This window comes from Rana temporaria, chromosome 3 (genome assembly GCF_905171775.1).
Source record: "Rana temporaria chromosome 3, aRanTem1.1, whole genome shotgun sequence".
In the NCBI taxonomy this organism is placed as follows: domain Eukaryota; kingdom Metazoa; phylum Chordata; class Amphibia; order Anura; family Ranidae; genus Rana; species Rana temporaria.
In genome coordinates, this window is record NC_053491.1 from 155,127,739 (window position 1) to 155,154,071 (window position 26,333).

Below are 26,333 nucleotides of genomic sequence, written 5' to 3' on the forward strand. Positions count from 1 at the left end.
CAGGGGCATCAGCCAGATGTGGTATACAAATAGTTACAATGGTCCAAGCTCGATGTAACTATGTATAAAATAAAATACCTGGAATTCCTCTTTAAACATGTTGGATTGCAGATTCTAGGAACATGACTGGTGGATGGTAAAAACAGATAAGAAAATACATTTGAAAGACGTTTTTGATACTTACTCTATGTATGATCCCCGCTGAATGGATATACTGTGGAAATAAAATGGGTAACTTTTAAATTATTGAGCATTTTAAGTTATAAAAACAAATCGGATATCAAAAGTTTCTTATAATGTACTTCCTTGATTTCATGTGCAACAGGGCAGGCCTTAATCCCATTTTGGAAAAGGCCCAGGCTTAGAAGCCAGTCTGCTTGCTGTTGGTAATCTTATACAGTGCCTTGAAAAAGTATTCATACACCTTGAAATTTTCCACATTTAGTCATTTTACAAATAAAAACGTAAATGTATTTTATTGGGATTTTATGTGATAGACCGACACAAGTGGCACATAATTGTGAAGTGGAAGGAAAATGATAAATGTTTTTCCAAATCGTTTACAAATAAATATGTGAAAAGTGTGGCGTGCATTTGTATACAGCCCCCCTGAGTCAATACTTTGTAGACCCACCTTTCTCTGCAATTGCAGCTGCAAGTCTTTTTGGGGATGTCTCTACCAGCTTTGCACATCTACAGAGGGAAATTTTTGCACATTCTTTGCAAAATAGCTCAAGCTCTGTCAGGTTGGACAGAGAGCGTCTGAACATAAATTTCCAAGTCTTGCCACAGATTCTCAAATGGATTTAGGTCTGGATTTTGACTGGGCCATTCTAACACATGAATATTATTTGATCTAAATCATTCCATTGCAGCTCTGGCTGTATGTTTAGTGTCATTGTCCTGCTGGAAGGTGAACCTCCGTCCAAGTCTCAAGTCTTTTAAGATTGCCCTGTATTTGGCTCTATCCATCTTCTCATCAACTCTGACCAGCTTCCCTGTCCCTGCTGAAGAAAAGCATCCCACAACATGATGCTGCCACCACCATGTTTCACAGTGGGGGTGGTGTGTTCAGGGTGATGTGCAGTTAGTTTTCTGCTACACATAGCTTTTTGCTTTAAGGCCAAAAAGTAAAATTTTGGTCTCATCTGACCAGAGCACCTTCTTCCACATGTTTGCTGTGTCTTCCACATGGCTTCCCGCAAACTGGACTTTTTATGGCTTTCTTCTTGCCACTCTTCCATAAAAGGCCAGATTTGTGGAGTACACGACTAATAGGTTGTCCTGTGGACAGATTCTCCCACCGGAACTGTGGATCTCTGCAGCTCTTTCAGAGTTACCATGGGCCTCTCTTGGTTGCTTCTCTGACTAATGCTCTTCTTGCCCGGCCTGTCAGTTTAGGTGGACGGCCATGTCTTGGTAGGTTTACAGTTGTGCCACACTTATTCCATTTTCGGGTGATGAATTGAACAGTGTTCCGTGAGATGTTCAAAGCTTGTGATATTTTTATATAACCTATCTCTGATTTAAAATTCTCCACAACTTAATCCCTGGCCTGTCTGGTGTGTTCCTTGGCCTTCATGATGCGGTTTGCTCATTAACAAACCTCTGTGGGCTTCACAGAACAGCTGTATTTATACTGAGATTGAATTACACACAGGTGTACTCTATTACCATTTAGGTGACTTCTGAAGGCAATTGGTTCCACTAGATTTTAGTTAGGGGTATCAGAATAAAGGGTGCTGAAGACAAACTCTCGCCACACTTTTCACATATTTGTTAAACATTTTTTATTTTTTTTTACCCATTTATCATCATTTTTCTTCCACTTAACAATTATGTACCACTTTGTGTGGGTCTATCACATCAAATCCTAATAAAATTACATTTATGTTTTTGGATGTAACATGACAAAATTTGGAAAATTTCAAGGGGGTATGAATACTTTTTCAAGGCACTGTATTCACTTGGAGTACATATTAATGTCTTTCTCCACAGGAATATTTGCAGAACACACCCTGTGACCAGTGATAACAAGCAACCTAACTTTTCAACTGGGCTCACTGAAGGGTCACGGTAAAACCAAAAGCAGATCTTCCCATGAAGCTCCTAAACAGCAGAAAGGGCAAACAGTTTAGAGCCCTACACCACTTTGCGCCAAAATTATTTTTTAAGTTTCTCTTTAATACAAAATGTATTTCTGGTATAGTGCACTTATATGGCTACAACAAAACTTCACTTTAGGGTAATATGTAACACCACAGCTTTTATCTATGCATGTTATAAAAACATAACATAATGACTAACGTATTCAACGTAAAAAAATGCATCCAAAGTCGGGGGTCGTCTTATACGCCGGTGACAGTCTCCATTAGAGGTCGACCGATATGGGTTTTTCTCTGGCCGATGCCGATATTAAGAAATCGCGATTTATGATGCCGATTTTTTTGGGCCGATATGTTACGCCGATCCCCCCCCCCCCCCTTCATCTCATAAAATCTAACAGTTAGACCCCTTTCACACTGGGGCGTTTTTCAGGCGCTTTTGGGCTTAAAAATAGCACCTGTAAAGTGCCTGCAAAACTGCTCCCCTGCAGTCTCAGTCTGAAAGCCAGAGTGCTTTCACATTGAGGCGGTGCGCTGGCAGGATGTTAAAAAAAAAAGTCCTGCAAGCAGCATCTTTGGAGCGGTGTATACCGCTCCTCCACCACTCCTGCCCATTGAGATGAACGCCTGCAAAGCGCTTCTGCAGTGGCGCTACATGGGAGCATTTAACCCCTTAATCGGCCGCTAGCTGGGATATAAGCGCCCCGCTAGCAGCCAAATAGCGCTGCTAGAATGATGGTCCAGTGTTTAGGCAGCGGAGTTCTGCGAAAAAAAATAATAAAAGTCAGCAGCTACAAATACTGCAGCTGTTGACTATTAATATATGGACACATACCTGTCCTGGGTGCCCGCAATGCTGGCACCCGAAGCCGATCTCTCCCTCGGGTGGTGCTGCCGCCACCATCTTCGGTAAGGGAATCAGGAAGTGAAGCCTTGCGGCTTCACTTCCTGGTTCCCTACTGTGCATGCGCGAGTCACGCTGCGCGATCCCACTGGTCCCTGCTGTCTTCTGGGACCTGTGCATCTCCCAGAAGAAAGCTGGGGGCGGATTAAGCGCCAGATGTGGTGTAGGTCACCACAGTCACTGCAGTGATCTATGCCCAGAAGAGGGAGCAAATACCTTGGATTACACAGGTATCTGCTTCCCCCTCCAAGGTACCAAATGTGACACCAGATGGGGGGAGGATTCGGAAAAACGGAAGTTCCATTATTGCTCTGCTAAGTAATACAGAAAATTTCTTACCATTTAAACACAACAAGCCTCCAAATCAGTGCACACACACATATATATATATATATATATTACACAAAAACAGGTAATGAAAACTTTTGGAAGAAAAAAAAATATGGGCTAACTTTACCGTTTAATTTTTTTTTTTATTATTATTTGTTAAAGCATATTTTTTTCCTCAAAAAATGTGTTTGAAAGACCGCTGCGCAAATACCGTGTAACATTAAATATTGCAGCAATCGCTATTTTATTTCCTAGGGTCTCTGCTAAAATATATATATATATATATATATATATATATATATATATATATATATATATATATATATATATATATATATATATATATATATTAGGGCTGTGCAAATTAACTTTTAATTAATCGATTAATCTTTAATTTTTTTGATCGACCAAAATCTTTTTGATCGATTAAAATTCTTTTGATTGGTACTCACCTCTCCGCCGGCTTCTGGGAGTTCCGTCGGAGATCCAGTAACGTCACAGACACCGGCGTGGCTTGCCTTGTCCATCTGAAGGGCTCCTTTGCTGTGCCTTCATATCTGCATGCCGGCGGGACCTTACTGTCTGCCACACGCAAGGGCTGTTACACTTCCCTCTATCAATCTGGGATTCTACAACCATCCACTGGGAGTTGTGATAGTTCCCTTCACGGGACATCTACATGCCGATGGACTGATATTAACCTCTCCTCATCTGGATTCAGCAGTGGTATCGTTGTACACATTTTTATACCAGTATCATACTTAGCTACATGTTTTTATGACTGCTTTTGCTACCGTTTGATATTACTCACACCATTTTTACAGTTTAGGTAGCTACATCGATTTTATCTCCAGTGCAATATTTATTTGGTTACCTACTTGAAGACTATAAAAGTTTTAATGCTATTCCCATCGAGCGCTGCCTTTGTGTGTTTTTTGTATCCTGCTATCCACTGGTTGGTAGCTGCACTGGGAATCAGCCTGCAAGGAGGAGATCAGCTAAAAGTAGTTGGATCTGCATGTGCGTTATAATTAATCGAAATTAGTCGATTAATCGATTAAAAAACTATTAATCGAACACAAAAATTTTGATCAGTAACAGCCCTAATATAGTGATGGCACAGTGGGGGCAAGTGATGGCACAGTGGGGGCAAGTGATGGCACAGTGGGGGCAAGTGATGGCACAGTGGGGGCAAGTGATGGCACAGTGGGGGCAAGTGATGGCACAGTGGGGGCAAGTGATGTAATGGCACAGTGGGGCATGTAATGTAATGGCATAGTGGGGCATGTAATGGCACAGTGAGATTTGAAAAAAGCCTGTTTCTGTCAGCGGTTGTTTCTGTCAGCGGTTGTTCTGGCTACCCCTCAGCTTCCAGAAAGACTAGAAGGAAGGGTGTAGTCTTATATGGCGAGTATATCCCAAAACCAAAATGTTTCCTGGAAAATTAGGGGGTCGTCTTATACGCCCAGTCGTCTTATATGCCGGCAAATACGGTATTTATATTAATTGCAGGACACAAAAGATAAACAGAGGTGGTTGAGATGTAAAAGGTAAACATATTATATGGGTGGGTTGGCACTACATATGATCTTAAAAAGGCAATTCTACCCCTAAAATGCGAGCTAAAAATAACTAATAATTACATTTTCCAATTGCCTTCACTGCAATCTACTAAGAGTGTTAGGACTATATACTGTATTAAAATAACCTGTGCTTTGCTTGTGCTTTACTTCTTCCCTCTCCAGCAGAGTATACTCACCTTTCTTCATTCATGTGTACTTTGCTTAGGCACCAGGAGTGATTAAAATAAAACTTCTGGGTATAGAGAAACATGTGACTTTCTCCATGTTTCAGTGATGATGCTTAGTGATTTGTCATACGCTGGCACATGGGAGTGGGGAGAGTCCAGCGTGAATGATCACACAGGATCAAATCTTACACAGGGTTGTCTTTCCTCGCTCCTGGTGGCTAAATAATCTGGTAGGGGAGTGAAAGAAGGGAAAAAAGAGACAAGTATATCCTACTGTGGAGGGAAGAATTAAAAAGTGAACATGTTGCTATGCTTTGCATGGGCAAAGCACTGGTTCACTTTAATTTTACCCAAATATGAGGTCTTGGACCATCATAAAGCTGAATAGTATCAGCCTCCCTTGTTCTGGTGGCCTCCAAAGCAACAGTAGCTTTTTCTGTGACTACAAATATTATTGGCAATAATATTGACAGCCTAATAATCATATGACAGTATTTGCAAGTAAAACATTGCCACCCAGTGACACAATTAAAGCCTGGCTGGATCTCTCATTTCCAGATAATACATTTCTCAGGATTCAAATTAACCTTTTTTTTTTTACATGTTTTCAGAATAATGCTCGGTACACACGATCCGATTATCGGACGAACGATCGTCCGTTTTTTTTTTTTGTATGCCAATCTCACATTGAATCTGATGAGTTTACTAAAGTCACGAAAATTCTCGTACGGCAGAATAAAAAATCGGAAGTGATGTCATGTGTTTTAATTTGTATTGCATTTTTGAACAGCTGTACTGATTAAACGAAAATCGTACGGAAAAAATTCCGTGCATGTCCGATAGAATAAAATCGGATGAACTGTCCTGATCGGCTGTAAAAGCTCTGTACTAACGATCCGATTATCGTACGATCGTTTCGAGAACGGCATTTTTCGTCCGATTTTCGGATCGTGTGTACGGGGGTTAAGGAGTCAAGCATAACAGCGTACAGAGTGACAGAAGCACACTGCACAAGACAAGACATTGCTCACTCACTGCTGTATGTGCTGTTCCTTGGCAGTCCTTTGTACGGGGCTCTTAGTTTATGCCCTCTATTTTCAGCAAGTAAAAAAGCAAAGTGAGGTCAGATTAGCAGATTGTTCCACTGGGCACCGCTTCAGCCCTGTGGTCTGCCACAGTAAGAATAGTCTGAGTGTTGCTGCTTGCTTAAGTCCAGGTCCTGGCCACAGAGAATAATGGAGAGGAAGCAATGTAAACTTCCGCAGAGACAGCTATGGGTAAACTGTATTTTTTCCCTAGTGTCTACAGACAGGTACACTCTTCTTTTAGGCACGATTTACACCTCTGCATTTTTAGTGCTTTTTGCATTTTACAGATTTGCACTACAGTCCAATTAACATGGTTCCCTATACAACATGTTCTGTAGTGCAAATCTGCAAAATACAAGAAGCACTAAAAATGCATAGGTGGGAGTCAGGCCTTAGTTAAGAGGCTCTTTATTTTTTATAAATATAAACCAAAAGAAGTTTTGTGTCAAATACCTTGAGGCCCCGAAGCAGCTGATATATTAGGAATTGGATGTGGTCATCTGTTAGCTTTTGGCACTTTACAATGTTATTCAGGTCTGCACCCATCAGATTGGTTACTAGGTACCTGGAAATTTAAAGTACAGTTATGGTGCATTGCCATTAGTAATTGAACACAATACATGATATATGTGCACAAGGCTGCAGGCATCGGCTGTGCCACAATATACAAGAAATTACTCAGTGGCACAAAAGTGCTCTTTGTGATAACACTGGACAACAAATGTTCACTTCCTGAAAAACCTTTGATGATTATAATAGACCCCTTCAAACCGAACACAAATCTAATTTCAGAAGGGCTGTATCATGTAGGAATCTTGAGAAATTGAAATTAAAGTATAAGGCAAAACTTTTTTTTACAGGTTACCAGTTTAAAGTTACAGAGGAGATCTAGCGCTATAATTATTGCTCTCGCTAGAATGTTTGTGGCGATAGCCAGCATGTGTGATGCGAACACCGTTTACAATTGTTCTGCTAGTTTGAGCATGCTAGGAGGTAAAAATAGGATTTTTGTAATCACCGTAAAATCCAGTTCATGGACGGACACAGCAGCAATTGACCTGAGGGGTTATCTACCTTCCTTTCAGGAGATGACTAGGCAGAAAAAACAGCACTTCAGGTGTAAAAACACTTCTCTCAGTATAGCACCTTCCAGGGGGCGGGTCCCCCGGGTACATCCCTCTCTCTGCATCATGCAGCCCCAGTTCGTAACAAGCAGTACAAAGGAGGGGAGGGTGCTGTGTCCGTCCATGAACTCAGAGAAATGGATTTTACGGTGAGTACAAAAATCCTATTTTCTCTTCCGTTCATGGACGGACACAGCAGCAATTGACCTTAGGGACGTCCCCAAGCAGTGTAAAATTTTTTCCGAGGGGTGGGAAAAACACAGCAGACCAAAGTTCACCCCAAACAAACCAGATTTCCTCAACGGAGGAACTTCAACCTTAAACAGCCGCCTGTAAAACCTTGCGGCCAAAGGAGGCATCCGAAGATGCACTCACATCCACCTTGTAAAACTTTGAGAAGGTGTGGACCGACGACCAGGTCGCTGCCTTACACACCTGTAAAACAGACGCTTGATGGCGGAAAGCCCAAGAGGCACCAATCGCCCTGGTCGAATGCGCCGTAACCTGAAAGGGAGGCGCCCGCCCCTTTAGGGCATAGGCCTGGAGCACGACCTGTCTGATCCACCTAGAAATGGTGGCCGACGAGACCGCCAGACCTTTCTTAGGACCAGTCACCGACACGAACAGTGAATCCAACTTCCGAAACGGAGCCGTAGCAGACAAGTACACCCGTAGGGCCTGAACCACGTCCAAGGAACGTGGCTTCCTTCGGGTTCTTCGGCCGAGGACATAAGGATGGCAAAACAATGTCCTCATTAATGTGAAAAGCCGAAAAAACCTTTGGAAGGAATGATGGCTGCAGCCGCATTACCACCTTGTTCTTGTGGATGACCAGGAAAGGAGCCTTGCAAGACAAGGCCGCCAGTTCAGAAACCCGTCTGACCGAAGTAATTGCCACCAGAAAAACCACCTTCTGGGACAGAGTCAACAAGGGAATCTTTCGAATGTCCTCAAACAGAGACTCTTGATGCACCGAGATGACTAAGTTCAAGTCCCATGGAGGCAGTGGAGGACGCACAGGAGGGGCCACATGCCGAACCCCCTGTACAAACGTACGCACCAGGGAGTGCGCCGCCAATGGTCGCTGAAAGTAAACAGCCAGGGCCGAAATCTGACCCTTAACTGTACTTAAGGCGAGAGCCTGATCCACTCCACGCTGTAAGAAGAGCGGAATCCGGGACATCACGTCACGGAGGTACCAATTCATCTCCTCACATATAGAGATGTAAGCCTTCCACGTACGATGGTAAATCCTCCGTGAAGTAGACTTCCGTGCACGTAGCATGGTAGAAAGCACCGAGTCTGACTGGCCTCGATCCTTCAGCACCTGGCTCTCAACAGCCACACAGTTAAAGCCAGCGACTGTAAAGCAGGGTGAAAGATAGAACCCTGCGACAGAAGATCTTCTCTCAGGGGTAGACGCCAAGGGACGTCTGCCACCAGACGCACCAGGTCCGCGTACCAGGGACGGCGTGGCCAATCCGGGGCGATCAGGATTGTTGCTATCCCCTCGGCTTCCACTCTGCGCAGCAGGCGGGGAAGAAGCTTCAGAGGAGGAAAGGCGTAGATCAGGCGATAGTGACCCCATGGCGCCACCAACGCATCTGACGCGTCCGCCCATGGGTCTCTTGACCTGGCCACGAACCGTGACACCTTCCAATTGAGAAGGGACGCCAGAATATCCACGTCTGGAGTGCCCCATTTTCGGCACAGACTCTGAACACTTCCGGGTGCAGCGACCATTTTCCTTGGTCTAGCGTTTGGCGACTTAGGTAGTCGGCCTGCCAGTTCTGCACCTCCGGAATGTACACGGCCGACAAAGCCGGAACGCATCTTTAGGCCCACCAGAGAATGTGCGCGACTTCCGTCGCCGCGGCCGAGCTCCATGTGCCCCCCTGATGATTGACATATGCCACGGCCGTGGCGTTGTCGGACTGGATCCTGACCGGTCGGTCCTACAGATCCCGAGACCACTTGGAGAGGCACAGCCGGATCGCTCGGAGCTCCAGGACATTGATCGGCAAGCAGGACTCCTCCTGAGTCCAGCGCCCCTGGGCTGACTGGACACCCAAGACACTCCCCCAGCCGGAGAGGCTGGCATCCGTCGTGACCACTGTCCAATGGCACGGCAGAAACGATTTTCCGGTCCGAAGTACCGGAGATGTCAGCCACCACACTAGGGAGGACCTGACCAGGCGACTCACCCGAATCTGGTAATCCAGAGACGAAGGGAGCTTGTCCCAACGTGACAGAATCTCTTTCTGTAACACTCGAGTGTGGAATTGAGCATACAGAACTGCCTCGAACTAGGCCACCATCAGACCCAGAACTCGCATGCAAAAGGGAAGCGACGACCACTCCTGGGTTGCCAACCGCTGCACCACAGCGTCTGTAATTTCTCCGTTGGGAGAAAAACCCTTGCCTCTGAGGAACTCAGGACCAACCCCAGGTATTCCAACCGCTGAGACGGTACCAGTATCTGGACTTCAATAGCCAACCAAACTCTCAGAGGGCCTGACAGGTTATAGACACTTCCTCTTCTAACTCTGAGCTTGAGAAAGCTCTCAGAAGGTCGTCCAGGTATCCCACGATAGCGATCCCGCGCTGCCTCAGCAGGGCCAGAATCGGAGCGAGCACCTTGGTGCACCCCGACAGGGCCACCCGGCGTTCCGGAGGAAGCTGGAGGTTGGAAGGAAAAAATCTGTTTGGTGGACAAGAGAGAAACTCCATCTTGTAACCCGAGGAAACTACTTTGCAAACCCATCGGTCAGAAAGAAGAGACCTCCACCGAGCCATGAAGCCGGCCCCCCACCCGAGATACGGGCGGGGGCAGACCTTCATGCAGAAGCAGGTTTGTTGGGCTTGCGGTACCAGGTGCACTTTTGTCCTTCAGCGGGCACCTTAGCACCCTGGAAACGTTTTCCTGCCGCACCTGGTGGGAGAAAAAAAACGATTGGGGGCAGTAAAGGAGGGCCCTTGCTTACGGCGAGGCTCCTTACCCTTCCCAGATTGCAGGAGCAGAGTGCTCTTACCTCCTGTGGCATCTTTTATGATGTCATCCAGGAAAGCCGTTCACCCTTAAAAGGTAAATCCACCAAGGCCTTTTTAGAAGACTGGTCCGCAGACCAACACTTCAGCCACACAAGGCGGCGTAGCACCACCGTGTAGGCGGAGGCCCTGGAAAGCAAGGGAAGCGTATCCAGGGCCGACTCACAGACAAACTTTAGGCCCTGCACCAACAGGTCGGCCAGGTCCACACCGAGCTCAGGAGCATTCTGCGTGTCCAGCTCCTGCAGCAAGGACACCAGAGCCCCGGCCAAAACCGGTCTCACCGCCGACCCCACCACTGTGAACATGGAGCGGGCCACAGCCTCAGCTCTCCTATCTGCTGGGTCCTTAAAAGCGGGAGCCCCTTCCACAGGTAACGTGGTAGCCTTGTTCAGCCTGGACACAGGGGGGTCCACTGCCGGAGGAGAGATCCACTTTTTTAAAAAGTCCTCCTCAAACGGGTAACGGACTGCAAAGTATTTTGGAACAGCAAAAACTTTCTGTGGCCGATCACACTCCTTGTACAACAATTTGTCCAGATAAGGAACACAAGAAAATACATTCGTGGTGCGGGGCGGCTTGCGGAACCCAAAAGGGACCGGCATGTCTGATGCCTCCGCCGAATCCTCAAGTTTTTGAGTATCCCGCACCGCAGTGATAAGAGCTCCAACAAATGCCTCAAGGACTGCCGTCATAGCATCCACCGAGGCCGCAGGAACAGGGGCACTAAGGGTTAACTCTGGCATGCTTGGGGTAGAAGCCTCCGGTTCAGACGTCATGCTGACTCACTGTAAATGCCACCCTTGTACTGCAAGGCAAGACCCACAGGCCACCCTCCCGGCCGCAACAGAGAGCAGGGGACCCCCCAGAGGACTCACCACCCAACCAGGCTGCAGTGCTGCTGAAAAGCTAGAAACGCTGCCCGTGCTGTGCCGTCCCTCAGGAAGTGTGCTGGAAGTATTTGCGCCGTTATTCTGGTCACTAGAGGCCAAATCCCTTCCAAGATGGCCGCCGAAAAACAGCATGCGGGCTACAAGAAAATGGCTGCCGATCGTCAAGAGCGGCCGTCACTGGCAAAATGGCGGCCAAACACATTTTTAAAACACATAGTGACAAAAACCAACAAAAAAACACGGCAACGTATTAGACCCACAGGTTACCCCCCCGCACACACGGCATCAAAAAAAGACATACAGCACCCCACAGCAGCCGCAGCTCCCAGGTAGGACGGAGCCCCCCCAGACGGACCCCTCACCTCACGGCCGTCACCCAGAATGTGGGGAAGGAGGGAGAGGAAGGGAGAGAGGAAAGTAGGGCAGACCACTGATCGACCTCCCCAGGAATGCACCAGCCGAACCACCATGCCAAGGCAAGGGTATACTACTTACCCATTCTGCGACTACCAGCTGGAGGCATTCCAGACAGACCCAACGTCCGCTTACGGCATGGCTGTCGGCCCGGCACACTGTGACTCGGCCATAGAGACCGGTCATATGTGTGCCCTGGAGCGTATAGCTCACCGTCCACCCCTGGAGCAACGGGGCATGTCGTGGACGGCCCAGCGCGTAGCTGATGGCCGAACATGGGGGGACTACAAGGATCGAGGATCCAGCCTGTCACCCAGTCGGCAGTTGATTGTAAATCCCAGGATCCAAAAATGCAGGAAAAAAATAAAATAAAAGCGAAAAAAAAAAAAATCTTAAAAATTCTCCAGAGCACATGGGCCCAGAGGAGCCATGTCTTCTCCTTACGCTAGGCAGAAGTAAACTGGGGCTGCATGATGCAGAGAGAGGGATGTACCCGGGGGACCCGCCCCCTGGGATGTGCTATACTGAGAGAAGTGTTTTAACACCTGAAGTGCAGTTTTTCTGCCTAGTCATCTCCTGAAAGGAAGGTAGATAACCCCTAAGGTCAATTGCTGCTGTGTCCGCCCATGAACGGAAGAGAAAGCTTTTTTTTTTAACTTTAGATAGAATAAGGAAGTGTTTCAAACCCAGAAGATTTTTATAAATGGCACATGACAATACTAAGTCTCTAACTTGGTACGCTCTTTTTCTCACTGTATTCCTAATGTACAATCTTATATGCTAGTAGCTCTATGAGTATTCATATTCTCATGCATGTATGAGCTTCTGAATGCTCTTTGTAGCTCTCATCAGAGTGATCACTTGTAAACAAACCAAAGCATGTCTGGATCGGCTCCTCCCCTTTTCTCACACCGATCGTTACAGCTTGCGAGGAGAGGGAGCAGGTGCAGCAGCGCTGTGGGCTAGATCTGAAGTGCCCACATCACTGATCTGTGCCCATCCCTGGCTCATCCATCCACATTCATGCTCCATCCCTGGTTCATCCATCCACATCCATGCTCCATCCCTGGCTCATCCATTCACATTCATGCTCCATCCCTGGCTCATCCATCCTCATTCATGCTCATCCATGTTCCATCCCTGGCTCATCCATCTTCAATCATGCTCCATTCCTAGCTCATCCATCCACATTCATGCTCCATTCCTGGCTCGCTCATCCATCTACATTCATGCTCCATCCATGGCCCATCCATCCACATTTTATGCGCCATACCTGGCTCATCCATTCACATTCATGCTCAATTCCTGGCTCATTCATACTCATCCATTTTCCATCCCTGGCTCATCCATCCACATTCATGCTCCATTTCTGGCTCGCTTATCCATCCACATTCATGCTCCATTTCTGCCTCGCTCATCCATCCACATTCATGCTCCATTTCTGCCTCGCTCATCCATCCACATTCATGCTCCATTTCTGGCTCGCTCAGCCATCCACATTCATGCTCCATTTCTGGCTGGCTCATCCATCCACATTCATGCTCCATCCCTGGCTCATCCATCCACGCTCCATCCCTGGCTCATCCATCCACATTCATGCTCCATCCCTGGCTCATCCATCCACATTCATGCTCCATCCCTGGCTCATCCATCCACATTCATGCTCCATCCCTGGCTCATCCATCCACATTCATGCTCATCCATGCTCCATCTCTGGCTCATCCATCCACATTCATGCTCATCCATGCTCCATCCCTGGCTCATCGATCCTCATCCATGGCTCATCCGTGCCACATCAGTAATCATCTGTGCCACATCCATGCCACATTAGTGAAACTACCATTACAACTCACCATGCCTCTTTCTAAATATCTTAGACTGTCTACTTTCTAAAAAGGTGTCATTTGCTAGGGTCTCAAGTAATGAGATAGGCCGTCAGTACATTAGATGTGATACATTTTCAATGATTGTCACCATAGCTTGTAGACTCTATAAAACTTTCATACAGACCAGATAATATATACCAATTTGGGTTATTTTTACCAAAGATTTGTAGCAGTATACAGTTTGGCCAAAATTTATGAAGAAAAATTACATTTAGTAATTTTTGCAAAATGTTATAACAGAAACTAAGAAAAAACTTATTTTTTTTAATTTTTTACAACATTTTCGGTCTTTTTTCATTTATAGTGCAAAAAAATAAAAAACCCAGTGGTGATTAAGTACCACCAAAAGAAAGCTCTATTTGCGTGAAAAAAAGGACAAAAATGTCATATGGGTACAGTGTTGCATGACTGAGTAATTGTCATTCAAAATGCGAGAGCACCAAAAGCTGAAAATTGGTCTGGTTAGGAAGGGGGTTTAAGTGCCCAGTGGGCAAGTGGTTAAATATCACAGTGGGGCTCTTATCATGATTGGTAGTATCCATCAGGTAATGAGTGCAGCCAGCAGTCATGTGCACAGAACTATGTCGGTCCTCAGAATAAAGAAAAAGTGGGGTTGAAAATATTAATGTTTAAACATGGAATACTTACACTTCAGTAAAGGTTTCAACTGACGTTGATGGAGTAAACACATCCAGCAGACCTATTACCTATAAGAAAAGCAAAACGATTTTCACTGTGGTACTGCAGAAATGGGAAAATATCACATACCATGCTCAGGTTATAGCCCCTGGAGAATCAGCATTTTATAGGCTAGGGAAAACATATTGTTTTTTTTTTTATACAAAAAACGGCCGCACAATACACTCATCCTACCTATAAATGAAGTATCTGCCCCACAAAAGATTCATCCTACCTATCAATAGAGTATCTTTTGTCTTCAATCATGTCAGAAAGATCTGGCAGACACTGGAGTTGTGGTACACTATTCCACTATAAAGAGATACTTGTACAAATATGGTCTTCATGGAAGAGTCATCAGAAGAAAACCTCTTCTACGTCCTCACCGCAAAATTCAGCGTTTGAACTTTGCAAATGAACATATAGACAAGCCTGATGCATTTTGGAAACAAGTTCTGTGGACCGATGGGGTTAAAATATAACTTTTTGGCCGGAATGAGCAAAGGTACGTTTGGAGAAGAAAGGACACAGAATTTAATGAAAAGAACCTCTGTCCAACTGTTAAGCATGGGGGTGGATCAATCATGCTTTGGGGTTGTATTGCAGCCAGTGGCACAGGGAACATTTCACAAGTAGAGGGAAAAATGGGTTCAATAAAATTTCAGCAAATTTTGGATGGTAACTTGATGCCATCTGTGAAAAAGCTGTTTAGTTAAAGAGAGGATGGCTTCTACAAATGGATAATGATCCTAAACACACCTCAAAATCCACGGTGGATTACATCAAGAGGCGTAAACTGAAGGTTTTGCCATTGCCTTCACAATCTCCTGACCTCAACATAATTGAAAATCTATGGATAGACCTTAAAAGAGCAGTGTGTGACAGACAGCCCAGAAATCTCAAAGAATTGGAAGACTTTTGTAAGGAAGAATGGGCAAAGATACCTCAAACAAGAATTGAGACTCTTGGCTGGCTACAAAAAGCCTTTACAAGCTGTGATACTTGCCAAAGGGGGCAGTACAAGATATTAACTCTGCAGGATGCCCAAACTATTGCAGACGCCATTTTTTTGTTTTCTGTAACTTTGAAAGTGAAAATGATGAAAATAAAATCTAACTTTTTTGACATATTATATTATAAGAATGTCTAATCTGTAATTTGATGCCTTTTAGAGATTTTTCCATCTTTCCTTGGCTTCTTTATGCACATTAATACACATTTTTACCTGGGGTGCCCAAACTTTCGATCCCTACTGTACCTTTGACAGGTTTCCTGAGAATCCCCCCACCGGTCCTTCCCCAGTTGCAGCGAACGCTACCACTTAATTGGGCTATGCCCTTCCCTGCCAGCCTAATATCCAATCAGAGTACCCTTAGTGAAGCAGAATTCTGCAAATGAAGTGTATGGAGAAGCCAATGCAGATCTAACTACACCTAAAGGCCCGTGCACACAATTAGATATTCCGAAAAACAACTGTGTGATGGCCATGCTCTCAAATTGTCCGACAACAAATGTGTTCCGTCAGAGTATCCGATCGTGTATACACAAGTACATTGGACTAAACTCCAAAGTACAAACACGCATGCTCTGAACCAATGCTAACCATAAGACAACATTAGCAGAAGTTGCCCAAAGGGTGGCGCTAAAGAGCAGAAGAAAAAAAACACGTAGTTTAGTGTATGTTGGCTGAAAAAGTTCTGCCTTCTGTATGCAGAACAAATCCATGGCCAACACCCTTCGGACAAAAATACACGGATTTGTCCGATGGAAGTCTGGTCGTGTGTATGAGACTTAAGGTATATATACAAGTCAAAGAATGAGAACTATGTTGAGATATATATAGAGTATCACATCCAATGACTACATATAAATCTTAGGTAACCACCAAAAACTGTGTTTACATGATTAAAACCATCAATTAATAACATTCAATTAAAAACAATAATACGTTTTACAATTGGAATATACAGCCTCACTATTTGACACCTTATTAGCGATCTTTATAGGTCAATTTCATTTCTGCATATGAATCCTATTCACATAAAGTATACATTTGCTAAACAGGCAGTGACTAGCGCAGTGTATCTTGATGTTTCATGTATTTTCAGTATTTATATCTAATGATTTTATTCATGTGAACAAGTCTTGTGTGGGTCCCCAAGATGTCCACCTAAGGTATTCAAGCTTTACTACCAAACAATAAGATGGAATGCAGTGTTAACACAGTATAGTATACAAAAGGTTTACAGGACACTCCTTGGGCTCTGTAAAACTGCAAGCCCCATATGGCCTCATAGGTGTGTCCTTCCTCTATAGAAATATATATATATATATATATATATATATATATATATATATATATATATATATATATATATATATATATATATATATATATATATATATATATATATATATATACACACACACATATACACACAAGCCAGTACAGTATACTTGCATTTTGTACTCTCTGTACAACTAAGGCTCCATGCACACTGACGTAAAAAAAACGTTGCTTCTACATGAGTTTTGTGTTCTGCCTGTAGAAGCAACTCAATGTTATCCTATGTGTTATCCTATGTGTCCATGCACATTAGGATGTGTACAGGCATATTTTGAGATCAGCGTTTAGAGGCAGGAAATAAAAAACCTTCTCATTTGCGTTTCTGATTGGAGCTCACTGGCAGAAAAAAAATTAAAACTCTCCTAAACTTTGTACGAAATATGCTCTATATATATATATGAGTGTTTTTAACACCAAAGCAAACAGACTTTTTTTAAGCCCAGTGTTCATGGAGCCTTAAAGGGGTTGTAAAGGTACAATTTTGTTTCCTAAATGGCTTCCTTTACCTTAGTGCAGTCCTCCTTCACTTACCCCATCCTTCCATTTTGCTTTTAAAATGTCCTTATTTCTTCTGAGAAATCCTTACTTCCTGTTCTTATGTCTAACTCCACACAGTAATGCAAGGCTTTCTCCCTGGTGTGGAGTGTCGTGTTCGCCCCCTCCCTTGGGCTACAGGAGAGTCAGGACGCCCACTAACACACAGCTCCTTTCTCTATCTGCAATGTAGAGAGCGTCCTGACTCTCCTGTAGTCCAAGGGAGGGGATAACCACGACACTAAACACCAGGAAGAAAGCTGTGTGGAGTTAGACAGAAGAACAGGAAGTGAGGATTTCTCAGAAGAAATAAGGACATTTAAAAGCAAAATTGAAGGATGAGGTAAGTGAAGGAGGACTGCACTAAGGTAAAGAAAGCTATTTAGGGGAAAAAAATTGTACCTTTACAACCCCTTTTAAGTGGGCACCTTTTTAAATCACACACAGCAAAGTAAAGCCAATGTTTACTATTTGGACTATATGGCCAAATGTTTGTGGACACCTGACCATTACACCTCTATGAGCTTGATGGACATCATATTCCAAAACCCTTTGCAACTATAACAAATTCCACTCTTCTAGGAAGGCGTTCTACAAGATTCTAAAATGTGTCTGTAGAAATGTGTGCCTATTTAGCCAAAACAGCATGTGTAAGGCACTGATGTTAGACAAGACATAGCCCACAACTGGCATAGTAATTCATCCCAAAATAATTCAACAGATTTGAGGTCAGGGCTCTGAGTGGATCTTTTAAAATCCTTCACACCAATCTCATTAGAACTTTATGGACCTATCCTTGTGCGCTGAAGCACATACTAATGCTGGGACAGAGCAGGACCTTCTGCAAGGTTATTTTCTGTTTAAAGTGTCTTTGCATGCTGCCACTAACAAATCTCTTCTCTGAAAACACCTAAGCCTTTTCATTTTAACAAGCAATTTAGTAATCTAGAATCTCACCAACTGTATCTGCTCCACCCCACTTCTTGGATGGAAGACACCCAGCGTCATTCAGCAACTTCCTCTTTGCACAGGCAGTCAAGGCCACATCTACTGTAGTCTATTTAGGGCAGAGGTGCCGCCACGATGTTCTGAGCTTTAACATTGGGTATTTCTAGCAGGGTTAATTGATCACCTGTTAATATCCACTTGTTTTCTCGCACAAGCTTCAAATCTTCTTCTAAAAGTATAAAACATATACGTCACATAATGTGATTTATGAGTGAGTTCCTGAGAAATTCAAATATTGCCTGCATGTCTCCTGCTAGCAGCATACCAGGACCATCAGATTCAAATATCCAGCCTTGAAGCAGCAGCGTTTTTACTTTATCTTCCTGCAACAGCTGCTTCAAACCTCCACTAGATGGAGATGAATGGAATCTGATAGATGGACTGCTCATTTATCCCAATAAAATGTTGGTCTAATTTTCCCCGAAAGCACCCACTCCAAAATTACCAGTGTCGATCAAAAAGAAGTACAGTAAAACCTTGGTTTGCGAGCATAATTCGTTACAGAAACATGCTTGTTATCCAAAGCACTTTTATATCAAAGCATTTTTTTTACAGGGTAGAAAAGAAAAGAGAGGCACCTATAAGTGTAGCAATAAGTTGCTAAATGTTGTACCTTCATTAAATGTAACCATATTGATACACTTAGAGGCTCCTCTTTTTTTTTATACTCAGTTGTGACATGACGTTACTCTTATATCAAGACATCGCTTGTATATCAAAGCAAAATGTATTAAAACAATTTGCTTGTCTTGCAAAACTCTCTCATACCAAGTTACTCTCAAACCAAGGCTGTACCGTATCTGTGTGACTAGTTTGCCTACCTAGGCTTGTATTCGATACAATGGTTTAATGAATACCCTGCTCAGACTTCCCATTTGCTTTACTCTAGATACAAAAGACAAACATTTTCTTCTAATTAAACGGGTCAAGCCTTGTTGGTACGCCAAACATTTCCTAAGTCGCTCTACTTGGCTGTCTTTCTTTCAATTGGCAAATTCAGAGGAGTTGACTTCTATAGGGACTTTAGAGATATTATAGCTGTCCTACTTTCTATGGTCTCTACCTGCATCTGTCAAATTCTCACACATATCAATATCTTTCAAACAGGACAGCCAAACTGAGGGCCCCCGACTGCTCATGCCCTTTCGCCGAATTACAAATCGCTTCTTTTTTGGGCGTCTGCTACACCTTTACACTATTTAGATCACTGGGAACAAGACCTGGGAATCACTCTGGATCACCACTGGATGCACGTGCGAAAATACATTCTATGTCCTTAAGATCCTCTAAGGGTAACAAATAGCAGGATTCAGGGTACAAGATCCTAACTCACTGGTACCGCACTCCACCCCTTCTATCTACCCTAAAGAATCTGAGACCGGTTGGTGATTTTGCTGCATATATTCTGGTCCTGTCCATCTCTCGCGACTTTTTGAACTCCTTTGGTTCATGATATATTTCAAAAATGTACTGACCAGGAACTCTCCAAAACACCTGAATTCTTCTCACTGCATCATAAATCGGAAACCGACGTCGGCTTGCGAAAAAATCTGTGCTATGCCCCCTAGTTAACCTAACATGGTCATGCATACTGGCTTTGTGGAAATCACACTTTAACAATAGATTAGAAGGGTATGAGGATATCAGGGAGATGGAAAGTCTTACAAGCTCAAAAAAAAAAAAAAAAAGATACAGACACTAGATGCCACAATACAGTACATGGTTTTACTGGATTGAGTTTGAATTGCTTAATGCAGGTAAATCGGGCTGGCATCATGGCAGCACTGAGGTGGGTTGTCAGGGTCATTGAACGTCTCTGCAATATTCATACTGTGAATATGGCCAAGGCTTCTCCCTGTGGTTTAGCCAGACTGGGCCCCCTGCCGATTGTACCCTACCTCTCCCCCCTACTTCCTTCTCCACACCCCTCCCCCCCTTTTCCCCCTCTCTCTTTTCTTCCTCCATCCTTCTTTCATGACCTTTTATAAATACCCATCTCCCCTAACTACTCAACAATGATTGGTTGTTGTGGTGCACTATAACGACCAATGACACTGTTTGCCTATGTCATCACAATCAATGACATCGGTTGGTGATGGCCCGCACAGTCTCCATGGTTTTCCTTTACCCATACCTGGCTCAGTGTACATCTACAGTAGGTGAACTCGATATTGTGTCAATCTCGCTCCCTTTCTCGGCGAGATTGAGCACCTACGAGCGCCATCGCGGGAGCCAGCGCCGAGCTGGCTTGCCGCGATGGAGACAGAGCCGTCATAGAAGCGACGGGAGATCCGACTTGGATTCCCGCCAATTCTACACGTGTGCGGCGTTTGTTATGAATCCTGAGGGGGAAGTCACCGCCGGATTTTAAATAAAAATCCGGCATGGGTTCCCCCCTCAGGAGCATACCGGGCCCTTAGGTCTGTTATGGGTTGTAAGGAGAGCCCCCCTACGCCGAAAAAAACGGCATAGGGGGTCCCCCTACAATCCATACCAGACCCGTATCCAAAGCACGCTACCCGGCCGGCCAGGAAGGGAGTGGGGACGAGCGAGCGCCCCCCCCTCCTGAGCCGTACCAGGCTGCATGCCCTCAACATGGGGGGGTTGGGTGCTCTGGGGCAGGGGGGCGCACTGCGGCCCCCCCACCTCAGAGCACCCTGTCCCCATGTTGATGAGGACAGGGCCCCTTCCCGACAACCCTGGCCGTTGGTTGTCGGGGTATGTGGGCGGGAGGCTTATCGGAATCTGGGAGCCCCCTTTAATAAGGGGGCCCCCCACCCTAAGTGAATGGATATGGGGTACATCGTACCCCTACCCATTCACCTGGAGGAAAAATGTCAAAGTTAACACACCACACAAGGGTTTTTAAAATAATTTATTTTTCAGCTCCGGAGGCCCCCCCTGTCTTCTTTATTAGCTCTGTTTACCAGGGGGGGCTTCTTCTTTGACGTCTTCGGGTGGGTGGGGGCCGCCGTCTGGTTCTCTTCCACCGCCGGGGGGGGTCGCTTTTAAAAAAGCCCCCACCCCCCAGCGGGTTTCCTCCGTGGGTAGGTATCACATGGGTAGGTACAGAGCATGATGGGACTGTGAGGCCTATATAGGTCCGATGCAAGGCGCACATCCGTCATTTCAGTGAGAAGAGCCGGCGTGTCAACATCTGGAGAAGTGAAGAAGATGACGTCACAGCCCGGAAGAAGAAGATAGACGTTCAGCGCTGAAGGAGAAGGCACCGGACAGCTGGAGGAAGAACCGGGGTGCGCCGAGTCAACAGCGGAGAGCGGCGAACATAGAAGGAGACCCCCGGAGAGTTGAGAAGACCCCCCGGATAGCGGAGAAGACCCGTCGGGATAGCGGAAGAAGAAGCCCCCCCGCCGAAGACGCCGGAGGAAACCCGCTGGGGGCTTTTTTAAAAGCGACCCCCCCCGGCGGTGGAAGAGAACCAGACGGCGGCCCCCACCCACCCGAAGACGTCAAAGAAGAAGCCCCCCCTGGTAAACAGAGCTAATAAAGAAGACAGGGGGGGCCTCCGGAGCTGAAAAATAAATTTTAAAAACCCTTGTGTGGTGTGTTTATTAACTTTGACATTTTTCCTCCAGGTGAATGGGTAGGGGTACGATGTACCCCATATCCATTCACTTAGGGTGGGGGGCCGGTATCTGGGGGCCCCCTTATTAAAGGGGGCTCCCAGATTCCGATAAGCCTCCCGCCCGCATACCCCGACAACCAACGGCCAGGGTTGTCGGGAAGGGGCCCTGTCCTCATCAACATGGGGACAGGGTGCTCTGAGGTGGGGGGGCCGCAGTGCACCCCCCTGCCCCAGAGCACCCAACCCCCCCATGTTGAGGGCATGCAGCCTGGTACGGCTCAGGAGGGGGGGGGCGCTCGCTCGTCCCCACTCCCTTCCTGGCCGGCCGGGTAGCGTGCTTTGGATACGGGTCTGGTATGGATTGTAGGGGGACCCCCTACGCCGTTTTTTTCGGCGTAGGGGGGCTCTCCTTACAACCCATAACAGACCTAAGGGCCCGGTATGCTCCTGAGCGGGGAACCCATGCCGGATTTTTATTTAAAATCCGGCGGGGACTTCCCCCTCAGGATTCATAACAAACGCCGCACACGTGTAGAATTGGCGGGAATCCAAGTCGGATCTCCCGTCGCTTCTATGACGCGCTTGCTGGGATGTGCTGTCACTATTCCAGTGAGTGCAAGATGTCGGCGAGATCTCGGCACCACGTCGCCGAGAATCTGCGCGATGCGGTCGTGCTAAAAACACAATATCACAAACACCTACTGTACATTTTTATTCTACAAAAAGACCATCTCCCCCTAATTAAAACACAAGCCTGGTGCAGGTGATGTCCACGTGCCAAAGACAGTAAAATAGACATCTATGGATTAGTTCCACATCATAATTTGATTATGTCAGTCATAAAATCATAAAAACAGGGGAAAAGGCTGGGAGCATAATTTCTTGATTTATACATTTAAAAAAAATGTAATTGTATCTCACCAGGTCACCACTTCTTGTCAGTTTTAAAAGGGAGACAATAAAATTAAAATTCGGAATGCAGGACCTATGCCTCCATGATATGCAAACACAAGCTGGTTATATGCCAAGACACAGTAAAAACAATTAAAATACATATTTATGGGAAATAAACCATCACATTAAAAGCAGGGGGGCTCAACGCATTGCTACCTTATGCTCTGGGATGGCAGATCGGCAAGCTCAAATCGCGATCAATGGGTTGCTGAACCGCCATTCCAGAGCATCAGAGTGCATCGGGCTGGCCGTGGAGGGAGCAGGAGCTGCATAAGCAGATGCTCCCCCTGTAGCGCTGACTCCCGCCCCTGGTGGAGCGATACCAAGTGCACTTCACCTGGGACCTTTCTAGCAGCCTGGAGAGCACTGCCAGCAGCTGGAAGACGAAAAGAAGGTGTATTAAACAACACATATACACTGCACTTTTGCAATGGACATATTAACACTTATAAAAAAAGAGTTATTAGGCTGCTTTCACACTGATCCGCAGGTCCAGCGAAGTGCTCTCCTTTGACTTTCTTGTGGGTTAGCTGCATTGAGCCGTAGACTTCTATTATATCCTGCAGGTTTAGCGTGCTTTCAGAATCGGCATCATACCCACAAGATGTAATAGATGTCTATGGCAAAGTGCAGCTAGCCCGCAGCACATCAGTGTGTAAGCGGCCTTATAGGGGCTCAGGACAGTAAGGGCTTGTTTATATTTGTGGTGTGTGGGGGGAGGCATAAAACCCCAAAGTTCCGGTTACCAAATTACATAAGTGGCCCTTTCTCTTCAAAAGGTTGAACACCACTGCAGTAGAGAAACTTTGAAAAGCAGCACAGCAGGAGATCTGATCCAGTGGAAAATGACTTCATATTCCATTTTGGAATAAGGCTGCAACATAACAAAATGTGGAAAAAGTGAAACGCTGTGAATACTTTTCAGATGCACTGTGTGTGTGTGTGTGTATACACACACACACACACACACACATTATATATATATATATATATATATATATATATATACATACACACACACACACACACACACACACACACACACAATGTATTTCATTTGTTTGTGGCCGATATGTACCAAAATATTTATGGACCAACCTGCGAGAACCCTACTTGTTCTATCCCAGTGTACAAACATTACAAAGTGATTCGTTCATAAATTAGGCCACACGATCATATTAAGATACTCCTATGAGACTATATCTTTCTGCCAGGAGATGGCAGGCAAATCAAGTGTAAAAAAATGCTTGTTTTGGTGTGTAATTAGGTGCGCTTATTATGCTGGCCAGTGCAATGAGTTTATACTCCACGCTATTTGCTTGTAATTTTTTCTGGAATTTATGTGCCTAAATTATGCTCATAGGACCCTCTCTGAATGCAGCTTTGGGGCATTTTTTTAAGTCTCTAAATCAGGTGTGCTCAACTTGTGGCCTGTGGAGCCCTCTGCTAGCTTGCTGCTGCTAGAGGAAAAGGTCACTGTATTAAACACATACATTGCCCTTTTGCAATGGGCATATTAGCGCCTATAAAAAGGGTTAACAACTATTAGGCTGCTTTCACACTGATTCGCGGGTGCACTGCACCCTTAAATTCAGCTTTCCTTTGGGTTAGCTGCACTGAGCTATTGACTTCTAATATATCCTGCAGGTTTGGCTTCAGAAAGTGTATTACACCCACAAGATATAATAGAAGTCTACGGCAAAGCACAGCTAACCTGCAGGAAAGCCAATGGTGCACTGTGCTGCACCCATGGTGTGGGTAAATGGGAGCACATCAGTGTAAAAGCAGCCTTATAGGGCAGGGATGGCGAACCTTGGCAGCCCAGATGTTTTGGAACTACATTTTCCATGATGCTCAACTACACTGCAGAGTGCCTGAGCTTAATGGGAAATGTAGTTCCAAAACATCTGGAGTGCCAAAGGTTCACCATCACTGTTATAGGGGGCTCGGGACAGTAAGGGCTTAGTTACATTTGTGGTTTTGGGGGGTGGTAAAACCCCATATAGTTGAGATGCCTTTTTACCACACACCCCCAACCACTGGTGTAGCGTCAGAGGTCACAATGGCAACCCCACCCCATGCACCAGGAAGCCTGTGCCGCCTCCCTGTCACATTCTGTTTTACACTTCAGAGTCCTTGAAAAAAAGTAAAGAAAGTTGATGTTCACACTAGTGTCATCCATTCTTTCTTTTTGTGATTGCGATTAAACAGCGAGTAAACAAATTCTGAACCATTTCATTTCGCTGTGGCCACCCGACTGGTTACAAAATCACTTAAGTGGCCCGCGCTCTTCAAAAGGTTGAGCACCCCTGCAACAAATGCTACTCTTAAAAAATGGAATTAAATGCCTAATGTGCATGGCCACATAGACCATCATAGAACTGCGATTAAAGACATTAAGACCCCTTTCACACTGGGGCATTTTTGGGCTAAAAATAGCGCCTGTAAAGCACCTGAAAAACGTCTCCCCTGCAGGGTCAGTGTGAAAGCCTGAGGGCTTTCACACTGAGGCCATGCGCTGGCAGGAAGTTTAAAACATTTCCTGCAAGCAGCCTCTTTGGAGCGATAAAGGAGCGGTGTATACACCGCTTCTCCACTGCTCTTGCCCTTTGAAATGAATGGGCAGTGTGGCCGAACCGCCAGCAAAGTGTCGCTGCAGCGGCGCTTTGCAAGTGGTTTTAACCCTTTTTCGGGTTAAAAGCAGGGATTAAAAGCTCCCCACTAGCGGGCAAATACCTCCGCAAAAATTACAGTTATTGCTGACCTCGCCCGTGCCCCAGTGGTCTAAAAAATATGCTGAATGCCTTTAAAAGCAGCATTTTTTAGGCTACATTCCCTATTGGTGTAAAAATGTTACTGAACTCATTACCCGTTTCACTCTAGCACAAATCTTCCCGTGTAACGATCAGTAAATAATTGCGTAAAATTGTCCTGTTTGTTTTCCAAAATCTGCATCTGGCTGATGTCTATACATATGTATTCAGACACAGATTTTTGGCTTTTGTGTTGTGCATGTTGTGTACCTGTGTGAATGTCTCTATTGAAAACAATGCAGCCATGTTAAGATTGGTACTTGTAAATGTGTTTTTTTTTTTTTTATGGCTGTGTGAATGACCCCTTATGCTCATGTGCGTAAAGACCTTACACAATCTTTCTGTGGAGTTATATACACACACACACACACACACACTCTGAAACTTTTAGCATATATTAAATCATTACCATAAATCCAGATTGGCATTTTCAGTTTTTATTGTGAAGTCCAATTAAATCATAAAATTAAGTATATGCATTACCCCCACAAGTTTTAATGAAAATTACTATATAATAATGGTTATTTCTTGCAGGTGTGTACACTGGTGACACTTTTAATGGAGCAGTCACCAAGATAAGTTTCTCTTTGTTCTCCTGCACAGTTATTTGCATCGATTTGTTTGCAAGCTAATTTAAAATAGCATTCAAAATGCAAGATAAATAAAATTGTGGACTACATTATGCTAGTAAATAAGGCATAAACACAGAGGGGTTAATTTACTAAAGGCAAATAGACTGTCTACTCTGCAAGAGCAGTTGCTCCAGAGCTCAGTAAATGAGCAGAAGCTCTGCTAACTACCATCATCTAATCATTTGCAAGTAAAAATGCTGTTTTTTTCCCTTTTGCATCTACATAAGATATTCTCTGCA

General features: G+C 45.0%; 1 protein-coding gene across 2 annotated transcripts in view; it reads right to left on the bottom strand.

The window, feature by feature from the left end:
- MAPK11 (mitogen-activated protein kinase 11) overlaps window positions 1-26,333 on the bottom strand; it is a 64,858-nt gene that overhangs the window by 15,850 nt on the left and 22,675 nt on the right. Inside the window, exons 1-4 of one of the 2 annotated variants that reach the window (XM_040343684.1) lie at window positions 18,059-18,238; window positions 14,191-14,249; window positions 6,631-6,742; window positions 185-214 (exon numbers count right to left, since the gene is read on the bottom strand). In XM_040343684.1, coding sequence (XP_040199618.1) covers window positions 185-214; window positions 6,631-6,742; window positions 14,191-14,249; window positions 18,059-18,109 — 252 coding nt within the window. In that variant the 5' untranslated portion in view covers window positions 18,110-18,238. Of the gene's footprint in view, window positions 1-184; window positions 215-6,630; window positions 6,743-14,190; window positions 14,250-18,058; window positions 18,239-26,333 lie in introns of those variants that run through there. The other variant, XM_040343683.1, reaches the window with a different exon arrangement.